We start from the raw sequence: 12,391 nt of genomic DNA, 5'->3' as shown, positions 1-12,391 counted from the left end.
ATTTATTATTTACTAGTTTAGATCACATAGAGGTTATATTGGCATGTAGAATGCAGTTGACTTTCTCAGGGCAGGACTACTGACCTGTTTTTCTCCCCCTCCCTCTCTCCTCCCTCCGCCCTTTGCCTCCGTTCAAGTACCCCTTATGCTAATATGGCCAATGTTCAATCGCAGGTACGGAAGGAGTATGGCAAGTGCTTTCGACACTCATATTGCTGTGGTGGGCTACCAACTGAGAGCCCCCACAGTTCAGTGAAGGCATCAACCACAAGAACTAGCGCTCGCTATTCCTCCGGCACACAGGTAACAAAGAGTTTGACAGCATCTTTTAATTAACCTTATTTATAGAAAGCCACTGAGACATACTCTGTTCAGATGCACTAATTGTCTTCTCATTATAATGATCTCGATGGCAAATACTTTCTTTTTTGTAGTTGGGGATTGATTTCTTCTTAAACATTTCCTCGAGCTTATTCTTTTTCTTATGCAAACACTCTTTTTTCCTGAAATTAAGGAACTGGTCTGTGGTCAAATGTATCTAGTTAGAAATAGGTGCATGAACTCCCCACAGAAAGAAGCAAAGGTGTACTATAAACTACTTTGACACAGAAACAAGAAAGCGACTTCAAACACCGATGAAGGGATTACCTCTGGAGTGTAATTAATTTTGTTTATTCCGAATGGGAGTGAATCTGAGATCTAAAGTATAATGACCGTCTTAACGTTTTATATCAACAGAGTCGCATAAGAAGGATGTGGAATGACACTGTGAGAAAACAGTCTGAATCTTCCTTTATCTCAGGTGACATCAACAGCACTTCAACACTTAATCAAGGTCAGTTTCTGGGTACATTTCAATCTAGGGGATTTCAGTGTTATAGTGTTTGGCAGTTTAAAATGTTTTGGAGAGAGAAAAATTTTCTCTAAAATAATTTTTGCATTTTGAGAGACGATTCTAAATTTTGTTTTGTCAACCATTTTGATTACTAAAGATGCTGATATTTGCCATTGACAGAGAAGTACTTTTAAAAGATTAACTTATAATTTAAACTAAAAACAGTTTTAAGCTTTTTTAACATTAATAGGTTAAGAATGAAGCAGAAGTATTGTAGCATTTTTAATGCTTTTGAGTGTATAACTTCAAACCCTTATAACTTCTTGAAAGGAAGTTATTGGCTTACTATTTAGCCAAGTGATATTTATAAAAAAATCTGGACAGCAAAGATATTTATGTAATATATCCTACTTTTTATTTTTATTCCACTTTTCCATGATTTGAACATTGATATTCGGTTCGTAGAGTTTAAGTCTTACATTTAGAAAGGTAAATTTAATGATAGAGTAGTAAGATGATCTGGGTTAAGAACAAAATTCTAGAATGAATGAGTTTTTTTTGTTTGTGTTATAAATGGATGTATTTTCATCAAATATTTTTACAATAGTTTGAAGTCACCTAAATTAAGCCACCACATTGTTCATAGCCTAATAGTCTATTGCAAACATTCCTTCTTCCTTGAATACAATATTTTGAGTAAGTTAAAAGCATTGATATTTGAAACAGAATATCTCTGTATTTTTGCTTAAAAAGGTGCCTAATCAATTTAAATTAAGAACAAAACTTGAGGAGATACCCTAGCTTACTTTGGAATTATAAATGATCCAGGTAATATCCTTTCTAATGATGTGCTTTGCAACTGGAAACAGTATAAGTTGCTTTTTATCATAATGACTTTTTTCAAGGCAGTGGTTTCAGGCATGAGCCTTAGTGTTAATTTTGTCATTATGCTGGCATGGCTCTCCTTTAATTCTGGAAAGCTTTGGTTCACTGATTTATAACATGGTTTTAAGCAAGTTAAGTTAGACATGCGAAAAACAATACCTGATGCTAATTCAAGGGGTTTTTTCAAAGTGGTGAATTGAAGTGGTAAGTTAAAATGGGTAATAAGCATATGCTTATTCTGTTGTTTAATGTTTTACTTAATCCTACTCAGATAAATGTCATTAAAGAGAATGAAGTATTACAAGATTTATTTTTTTGAACTTGGCAGATAGGATTACAGCATGAATCTGCTTGCTGTATAGAATATGTGAATGGTCTAATTCATCAGAACAGAACATTTTGTTTCTCCTCAGCATGTGTGCTTTTGCATATACTAAGAGAGGCTTTTCGCAGTGTGTCATACCTTATACCTGTATGAAAAAGTAATTTTTCCTTCTGCTTTTACCAGAGTTTATATTAACACAGATGTTTTCATTGGGGATTGTCCAACACCTGTAAATTCATAAAATTTTAAATTCCCAGTTCTGGGCCACAGTGATTAAAGTTTGTAATATTAAGCAGTAACATCTTGAAAAATAGTGTTGATCTCTATGTACTTAATTGCCATTTTTGTTTAACAGTGATTTTGTATAAATTAGTAAATGTCATTCTCAGCAGGTGTTGACTTTGGGGATTTGGAAAGCACCTGTGAATTGCTGAAATTTAACTACCCTCTCCCTTTTCTCCTTCAAATTAGTAGTTCAAATACAATCAGAAAATTTCAGCAGAACTTCATTTGACAAGTTATACGCTACTCGTGATGAATACAAAAAAATATTGAAACTGTCAGAGTCAAATAAGAGAACTGATGTCTTTTTTCTGTTTCTTTGCTTTAGGAATGACTGGCAATTACCTACTAACAAACCCTCTTCTTCGACCCCACGGCACTAACAACCCCTATAACACATTGCTCGCTGAAACAGTTGTATGTAATGCCCCTTCAGCTCCTGTATTTAACTCACCAGGTGTGCTTATACTTACTGAATAAAACTATCTTTCTTTGCTCCTTGAGCAAAACTTCCTAGCTTTTGCTTTTCCTGTCATAGATAGAAGTTAAGTTGACCTATATTCTAATAATGCTTTTTAATATTTCAGTTTTAAGATACATTATGGTATTGCCTATGCCAGACTTCTAAAACTGCACTATATTATAGTAATGCCTTAGTCGTAGTAGTATTTTACAATGATTATCCATGTTTTTAACACAGGTGGCATAAATCTTAATATACTATTACAGGACTGACATCACAAGGTCCGAGAGCCCATCTTCAAGATGTATATCACTTAGAGGTATCATGTCTATGTAATATAAAGTTCAGTTGACTCTAAAGCTTGTAAGAAAATCTATTTAAGGAGCTGACTAGATAATAAAGGCACCATGGATACCCAGGTGTAGAAAACTGCAGTCCAGCATTATCACAGGAAAAAAACTATAGTATAGTGCAGCTTTATGGTAGTTTTTTTCTTCCTTAGAAAAGTCTTATGGTGAAAGTGGAAATTAGAACAGTTTAGTCCTATGAAATGTGTGTGATATTGTCACTAACCCATTTTTTTTTGTTACTGTACTCTGTTTTTAACTGCAGAACAGTTCACCACTTAATATTAAGCTAGTAGTCAGGGTTTTGATGCAAGTGAACGCTTAATTGCAGCTAGTTTGATATACTAATTATTCATTTAGAATGTCTGCCTATGTAGAAAACACAAAACTCTGTTTCAGTTTTCCTTTCAATTTCCTTTGAACTTAACTGCAGTTTCTATTTTCATTCTCTTGTTTTCTTACTTTCCTTATGCTTTCCTCTAGCAACCTACAGAGAGACAAGTATGGGAGTAAAACTTAACTTTGCCTATCAAATGTAAATTTTTTCAGCATGATTTTTAATGGGCACAATTAAAACATAACTAGCAGTCATGAAGTAGACTCAGCGGGCAAGTGGTTCACTATTTACAACTAAAATGTTCCCAAGTTCAAACGGAACTTCCCTACTGCCTTTTTGTTAATGATGAGAGGTCTGTAGCAAATGCTAGTGATAATTGAGGATACGCAATGCTGAAATAATTTGCTATTTAAAACCGAAGTCCCGTCAAGCAGAAATGCTGAATAATTTACTTATCATTTCTACATTCCCACAGTAATCTTGCTACAGGCTATGGAAAGACTTCAAGTGAATTACCTGGCAGAAAAAAGTTGCCTCTTCAAAACCAGTCAAAACATACTTAAATCTGCAGTATATCATAGAAAATAAATCTTGGTCTATCAAATATAGTTTCTCTTGTTTTGTGGCAAAAGGAGAACAAAATTACCCCAAAAGAAGGGACCTCCTTGGAGGGGATGAATGCTAACATGTGGTCCATATGTTGCCTCTTTCTTATGAATGCCATATGTCCTTTACTGGTAAAGCTTTACAAGATGGATCATTTCTGAAATTACAAAACTACAAAGTTGTTTAATCAAAGCTGAAAGAGGCCTTTCAAACAGTCATCATCACTTCCTTTAATCTGTTACACATGGAGCATGCTTTATAATACACAGTCGCTTACAGAGTATTTCTAATGTAAAGTTCTGGTCCAATAGAGGTGTCTACCACTAAAGCCACAGCAAAATTTAGCGATGATGAAATTTGTGTCTGACGAAGAAATTTTGAATTTTCTAGGATAATCTGCAGTTTTAAGAGTAGAATGAGGGTATACAGGGAAATTACCTAATTACCTTTTGCCAATTTGTTAAAAATTTTTTTCTATATTCCTCCAAGCCTTGCATATAATGCAGCAGCCTCACAGTGGTCAGTTTCATTCCAATAACATCAATCATTCTTTTTTTTTTTTTCAGACATATTTGTATAAAGAGATTTTCTAGGAATTTGCAAACCAATAACCTTAACTTTCCATGGTGCAGACAGTTCACTTTCTTCCAACCTTTTTTTTTTCTTTGCCTGGGTAGCACTGTGATGTCTTAGTTTACATGTCTTTGTGTTTAGAGAAAATAAAAATCTTTAACCAACAAGAGCATGTTACCATAAAGTACCAATTTTTTTTTCCTCCTAAACCTCTTTTCATATCTCTAGCAGACTTATTCAATCTGTCATTCCTCCAGCAGTTTAAAGATGTCAGCCCAGGCTGACGTCCTTCTCCCATTCCACAGCTAATATTTATTCTTTGGTTTAATTTCTGTGACCCATGCTTACAGAAATGCCTAACATTTCTACATTCGACCTCCATGCCCATGGTGTCTGTGGGCCTAACTCTTAATTTGCCTATGCCGGTTCATTCAGTGCTGTCACTGTGACTGATGCAGACTTCAGGGCTGCAGGCGAACTTTGACCTTGAGAAGCCTGGGGCCATTGCTGGCAGAGAGAATATTAGTGGAAAAAAAATATTTTAAGTGGAAAAAAAAAGGCTGCTATTGTTGGTAATCTAATTTGCTGAACCCTTGCTCTGACTAAGTTGCTGAGAAGCTTAGAAATTCTTCATCATGTTACAATAAATCATTTTACTTTCTTTTATATATCAGCTACTCTTAGGCCAGATAGCCTGAGCAGACAGACATGATGTGAGTTGTCCAAAGTGAGTCATTCCACCTGCTGTCTATCGTGTTGTTGGATGGTGCTTGTGGGCCCCTGGTCCCTTTAGTGTGAGAGATGGCTGTCCTTGTTTAACATGAATTCTTTGTACTTGTCCATTTTTTTTCATTCTTTTCTTTAACTCATCTCCAGAAAAAGGAAACGTTAGAAATGTTGTTTCAAGTAATTGCTTGCCAGTTACGTGGGTTTATGTTGTACATTTACCTTCTGTTTTTGTATGTGACTTACTCCCTTTTTAATTTAGTGTCGTTTAGGACAAATTATGTTAATTTTATTTTTATGAATCATGGTGTTGCATTTAAAACATGAACGTCAAAAACAAATTGCTTGGCATTACCTATGCAAGGGCATGGAGTGAATGATGCCTTCTGGAAGAGTCCCAGAATTAATTGACACCCTCCACTCCCCCCACCCCCCTCCACCAAATGATTCGATTATCCGTACCTCACGGCTTCCCGGAAAATTGATAAATTGAAATCTCACCCGCTGCCTCCCCCCACCCCCCGAAATTAGCATTGCTATTCGTTAACACCTTTTTCCTAACACAAGAGGGGTGCAACTAACTGATCGTGCACAGTTGGGAAGGGTGGGAAGCCTGCAGTTTTTCCAGTGGTTCCTTCCCAGTATAACTTTGTCCTGAACTACATTAAAAAGTCTTGTACAAACCAGAAAATGGTGGAAAGCGGACACGGGCAGTAGTAACCCGTGCTGTCTGCTCTTTCTGTTTCAGGACATTCACTGAACAATGCCAGGGATACAAGTGCCATGGATACTCTACCGCTAAATGGTAATTTTAATAACAGCTATTCACTGCGCAATGGGGACTATAACGAGAGCGTGCAAGTCGTAGACTGTGGACTAAGCCTGAATGATACGGCATTTGAGAAAATGATCATTTCGGAATTAGTGCACAACAACCTACGGGGCAGCAGCAAGAACCACAACCTCGAGCGCACGCTCCCAGCCAAACCTGTGATCGGCGGGAGCAGTAGCGAAGATGACGCCATCGTGGCAGACGCTTCATCTCTGATGCACGGTGACAACCCGGGACTGGAGCTGCATCACAAAGAGCTCGAGGCACCGCTCATTCCTCAACGGACTCACTCCCTTCTGTACCAGCCACAGAAGAAAGTGAAGACCGAAGGAACAGAGAGCTATGTCTCGCAGCTGACAGCCGAGGCAGAAGACCACCTCCAGTCCCCCAACAGAGACTCTCTTTACACGAGCATGCCCAATCTTAGAGACTCTCCGTACCCGGAGAGCAGCCCCGATGTGGAGGAAGAACTCTCTCCATCCCGGAAGAGTGAGAACGAGGACGTTTACTATAAAAGCATGCCAAATCTTGGGGCTGGACATCAGCTTCAGATGTACTACCAGATCAGCCGGGGCAATAGCGATGGTTATATTATTCCCATTAACAAAGAAGGATGTATCCCGGAAGGGGATGTTAGGGAAGGGCAAATGCAACTAGTGACAAGCCTTTAATAGTGTGTAGCAAAAGGGACGCTTGGGGCCACCTGCAAGTATTAAAGACAGAAGACTTCAGTCAGCCCAGTGCGGCACCCTCAAATCTGCTTAAAGAGACGCCTCTGTTGACCTGTGGTTCTCCGGTGTAAAAGAGATGACTGGACCTTGCAGTTCTGTGAATTTTTATAAAACGATTAAAAGGAAAAAAAAAACTTTGTATATACACAGAGTATACTAAAGTGAATTATTTGTTACAAAGAAAAGAGATACCAACAAGGTATTTTAAGATATCTTCTGCTGCTGCTGCTGCTGAGGTTAAAGAAATTGTGAAACAGAACTTTCCAGCCATTTTACTGCAGCAGTTCCCCAACTCAATTTGTAAATATGGCTGCACCATTTTTTTGTAGGCCTGCATTGTATTATATACAAGACGTAGGCTTAAAAATCCTGTGGGACAAATTTACTGTACCTTACTGTTCCTGACGAGACTTGGAAAAGCAGGAGAGATATTCTGCATCAGTTTGCAGTTCACTGCAAATCTTTTCCATTAAGGCAAAGATTGAAAACATGTCTAACCACTAGCAATCAAGCCACAGGCCTTATTTCATATATTTCCTCAACTGTACAATGAACTGTTCTCATGAAAAATGGCTAAAGAAATTATATTTTGTTCTATTGCTAGGGTAAAATAAATATGTTTGTGTCCAACCGAACTATAATTGTCATTAAAATAATTTTAAAGCATTTGAAGAAAATATTGTGAAAAGCTCTTGGTTGCACATATGTTAAAAAATGTTTTTTCTTTCACTTTGTCATAGTAGTATGTTTAAAAAGGCAACTTCTACCCATTTTCACTTACTTTTCACTGTAAACAATGTTCGGCTTTGACAAGTTAGTTTTTATTCTTACGTCAAAATTTCTTATTGCCAAAAGAACATTTTACGAGGAGAATTCTCTTGAAAGCCAGTTATCCCATGCCTTGCACAAATTGGGTGAAATCTAGGAAAGATTGTAAATCATTCCTCTGTTTATTCTTTAACAGGGGCAAAGGAGGGCACTGGACACTTCTCACAAACTTTCTAGTGAACAAAAGGTGCCTGTCCTTTTTTTTTTAAAAAAAAAAAAAAAACAACAAAAAATGAAAACAAAAACAAATATTACTCTTCCATATTCCTTCTGCCTATATTTAGTAATTAATTTATTTTACGATAAAGTTCTAATGAATTGTAAATTGTTTCAACAAGATTCTGCTTTTCTTTTCATCCCTTTGTGTAAACCTGTTAATAATGAGCCCATCACTAGTAGCCAATGTAAAGTTTAACACCTGTTTGACAGTAAATAAATGTGAATTTTTTTCAAATAGTTAACATGTGCATTGTTATGTATGACATAATGGCATAGATTAATAATACACCGGTGCTTTTCTGTTCCTCAGTTTGAAGTTGTCCTTTTAAATGAAATGGTAAAATGACACAATTGAGCTGCTTATTCAGGCTGTCTAGTGGATAGTTTTGATGGTACACGTCAAACCCCCACCAGAAAAATAAGTTATCCAAGGACAAGCTCAGAAATCTCCAAACCAATACATATAACTTTATATATATATATTTAAGGGGTTCCCCTTGAAATTGAAATAAAGGGTTTATAAAGCCTTCATTTAAATTTAGACATCACTCATGACAAAATGCTAAATTGGAATTTATAAGGTGAGATTTTTCTTACTTTTGGGAATTCTCAGTATCTTTGCCTTCCAACACCTCTGCATTCATTTTTCAGAGATCATATCTGTGGAATTGGGGACATAAGTTGTTTTTGTGGTGGGGGAGAATTTTTGGATACTTGCTTATTCACTACCACAAGACAAATTATTTGAATCCTAGCAAATAAAGATTCTTTTGGACTAACGTAAATGTTGATTCTGGATTCCTGAATCAGACACATCTGTAGTCATTCTATCAACAGGGAATCCAATTTATTTAATTTGATGTAAATAATGGGTATGCTTCCTTAGTTTCCAAGACTACGAATAGCTAGAATCTTCAGGATCCTGTGTGTACAAGAGGAGGTAGAGGATGCCAAACCTATCATCCCCTCCCGTTACTTTGACTACAGCTAGAAAGTTAGTTGGTTGATGCTAATGCCAGTTTCTCTACTGCTGATGAGTGACAGCAGTTCGAATGGGGCCCCAGGGAAACACCTGAGCAGGAAGCCGTAGTCTACTCCTCTCCCTCCAATTGTCTAGTTTCATTCATTCATTCAATCTTGTGTATTAAGCATTTACTGTGTGCAGAGCGCTGTTCTAAGCGCTTGGGGAAGTACAAGGCAACAATAAACAGTGACAATCCCTGCCCACAATGCCTTTTGTGGATTCTTCTCATAGCGTTGCAGGGGATCACCAAGCTGCTTCCAAGCAGAGAGAGGTAGGAACACACGACTCTATGAAGAAGCAGTTCTACACAAGACCATGTGTAATATCAAGATAAAACCGTATTGTTTTAATTTTTTTTTAGGAAGAAAAATTAAGCATTTAATTAGAGCAAAGCCCAGAGAGCTGGACACAAAGAAAAAAAAGGTCTAAAGAAAGATTTTATTTTTAACTTAATGGTTAAACCCAGATTTGATTAAATGTCTTTTGGTACAGGAGTTTCTGGAGTCGGTGATTTTTCTATGTCAAATTTCATTGGTAGATTTCCTGTTTTTGCTAGTGGTTTGAAAGATATTTTGTAATTACATGGTCAGAATTTTTTGTACTATTTTATTTTGTTTTTTTCTTTCAATTTTAGCCTAGAGCCATACCATATTTATCTGTTTCCATCAGATCACACAAGCTAACTGGGGTCAGGCTGGGTCAGTAATGAATTAGAGGACTACAAGGGAGACATCAGTTTTTCAGGAAGCGTCGTTGATTATTCAGTTGCCGCTGTTATTTTCCAAGTCGATTCTAAACCAAAGTCCCAGCATGATCTTAAGGAAACTGCACTGTTCAAAATTCTGTCTTTCAGGAGAAATGTAACACCACCTGGAGTTGTTAAAGTCACCTCTCCATTGGCCTAAAGTAGAGTGAGATATTTTGAAAACCATTTTAATTTGCCTTTTTAATAGGAGGAAGAACCATAGGAGTGCGTAGTTATAAACCTGTAGGGTATCGACGAAGACTTCATTACAAATCGGTTCAAATTATGCCAGTCTAATTCGACCTAAATCTCGATTAGGATAGACATGAGTAACGAAAGAGGTTCTTACGAGAACAAGATTATTAATATCCTGGTTATATCTCAGTTGGGTGCATTGAGCACATAGATGCATATGTTATTTTCAGCTACAGGATCCTTCCCATCTTGAGGTATAATTGGGAATCTGTTTAGCCACTACAACATTTTGTCTCAGCCTTTTGGATGGGCATTTGTCCTTATAGTAAGGAGCAGTCACTGTTGTACACCAATAAGTAGTAGATAATGCTCATTTTATTAATTATCTATAATAAAAAGTCTGTGTAGTCTGGAGAGAGAGCAGGATGTTAAAAAATATAGGCTGGCATGTTTTGGGTTCTCTTTGCAAAGCTGCTTTTATCTCTTGAATGTCTGAAAATTCAGTGTCGGTTGAAGAGATGTCTCCATCTAAATTCATGTATCATATTAGGATTATATAGAGGCGAGGGATGCTATATGAACTAAACTATAAACATGATTGTGAATTACATAATGTTAAACTGGATTGACTATAACCCAAATACATGTAAGAGTAGTTTTATATGCTTATTTTTTACCTCTGTTATTAGCCAAAAAAATGTGGTAGAGGGTAGTTTGTGTGTGCCTTAAATCTCAAAAGATAATTTTGGTAAAGTGTTTATTGTATATGTGCAAAACACAGATTTGCAATTAAAATGTCTTGGCCTATAAAAAAAATCCAAACAAAAAACGTGGCGCATTATGGACTCATTGCCTGCCAAATTTCCAATGGAGAGTGTGTGTTTGAGAAACAACAGTTCAAGAAAGCATTTAAAACCACTTAGTGACTGTTTTTAAAGAGTATGGATTGGGGTAGAGAAGAGCTCTTACCTCACCCAGCCTCTAACCTGAAGCTTCCAACTGATAAACCATTTTTATTTACACATCCTCAATATGACGATCTCCTGCTGGGGAGCCCTTTTGTGTCCAGTTTCATCCAGGGGTGAGGTTTTACTGTTGTTCTGACCCTCTGAAAATAAAGGCTGGAAATGAAGTGTTCCCAGGCTTAAATTGTGAGATGAAAATAGGTCTTCTGCAATATTTTGTGCTAGCTAAGTTTTCTTTTTCCCAAAGACTTTATTAGTACATCCTGCAGCATTTTGTAAACACAACTCTCTTTCTCAACCACATTTAATTTAGTTCACTGATCTGCCTTCGTAGCATTAACTCCTGTTGCCGTGATATTATCCCATTAATCTGAGCCCTTCCTAGGAAAAGTTACTAGCATGTGAGAAACGTTGATCACTTTCCCAGCTTGCCTCAGCCCAGATGCTTGTTGGTCATAATGCGGAGCAACTGCATATAGCCGGCTCGCCAGCAGCAAAATGATTTGAGGATCCGCCGTGTAAAGCACAGACTCTGACAGTGTCTCATTGCATCAGAGTTACTGGATGAACGGTCAATGAAGAAAAGCGACTTTAGGGATAAATCTGTGGCAGATACAGCCATGATGCCGATTATCTTTACAAAATCATTGACTTTATGTAGTCTTTCAGAGCAATTCATTTTAGCTCCACTGTCAGTGATGAGGAGACATATGAATTGTGTTTGCTCAGCACGCTAATATGACGACTTGCAATTTTCATCTATGGTATCCTTTACCCAGCATTTCTACTTAAGCCAGTCTTTGTGTATATCATTCCAAAGAGTTGTGGGAATAATGTAGAGTCCTGGAACTCTTCCAAGTTCATTTTAAGGCACTTTGGCCACTCAGCATTCATGGTCTGAGTAACATATCTCTGTCATACAGCATTAATAATCTGCTGCAAGTGCACCGTGTAATTGGGCTAATTAAATGTACTGTAAGTATTTTTCAAATATTGGAAATAGACAGCTTCTCTTCTCCTAACGAGGCTTCTCCAGGGTCTTCATCCTCCTTATCGCAGACTGTTAACTCCTTTATTGCTGTTTTCTGTGATGGCTCACAAAGCTATTTTTTAGGTCGTGGCACCAGAGTTGCTTATCTAGAAATCTTTGGGACTACTGTTTCACTCTACTGTACAGAGAGCTGGATGTTGGTAGTCAATTTATCTGGCATTTTTCCAACTGAAAAGTGCCTTTCTCTCTAGACAGAGGACCCCATGAGGAGAACGTATGCATCCTCTAGGCTATTTACAGTGGTTTTGTTGTTGTTTTTATTGTGTGCATTTTTGAAGCACTTACTTTATGCCAAGCACTGTATTAAGCACTGGGTTAGATACAAGATAATTGGGTTGGAAATACTCCCTGTCCATACAGGGCTCACAGTCTTAGTCCCTATTTTAAAGATGAAAGAACTGAGGCACCAAGAAGTTAGGTGA

General features: G+C 37.2%; 1 protein-coding gene and 1 non-coding gene across 44 annotated transcripts in view; both read left to right on the top strand.

Annotated features, from left to right (window-relative positions):
* Positions 1-8,774, top strand: part of ADGRL2 (adhesion G protein-coupled receptor L2) — a 701,088-nt gene extending 692,314 nt beyond the window's left edge. For 20 of the 43 annotated variants that reach the window (XM_039911908.1, XM_039911906.1, XM_039911911.1 and 17 more), the window contains 4 exons: positions 175-303; positions 739-835; positions 2,656-2,784; positions 6,128-8,774. In XM_039911908.1, coding sequence (XP_039767842.1) covers positions 175-303; positions 739-835; positions 2,656-2,784; positions 6,128-6,882 — 1,110 coding nt within the window. In that variant the 3' untranslated portion in view covers positions 6,883-8,774. Of the gene's footprint in view, positions 1-174; positions 304-738; positions 836-2,655; positions 2,785-3,027; positions 3,110-3,620; positions 3,673-5,327; positions 5,381-6,127 lie in introns of all 43 variants that reach the window. The other 23 variants (XM_039911904.1, XM_039911915.1, XM_039911907.1 and 20 more) reach the window with 8 other exon arrangements.
* Positions 6,490-6,543, top strand: MIR7431 (microRNA mir-7431). Its single transcript, NR_127421.1, has one exon. It is a non-coding gene; the product is annotated as a microRNA mir-7431 (primary transcript).
* Positions 8,775-12,391: the final 3,617 nt, after the last annotated feature.

The sequence above is a fragment of the Ornithorhynchus anatinus genome, chromosome 4 (assembly GCF_004115215.2).
Source record: "Ornithorhynchus anatinus isolate Pmale09 chromosome 4, mOrnAna1.pri.v4, whole genome shotgun sequence".
Classification (NCBI taxonomy): Eukaryota; Metazoa; Chordata; class Mammalia; order Monotremata; family Ornithorhynchidae; genus Ornithorhynchus; species Ornithorhynchus anatinus.
The sequence above is the reverse complement of the archived record's forward strand: the minus strand, read 5'-3'. Positions and strand labels throughout refer to the sequence as shown.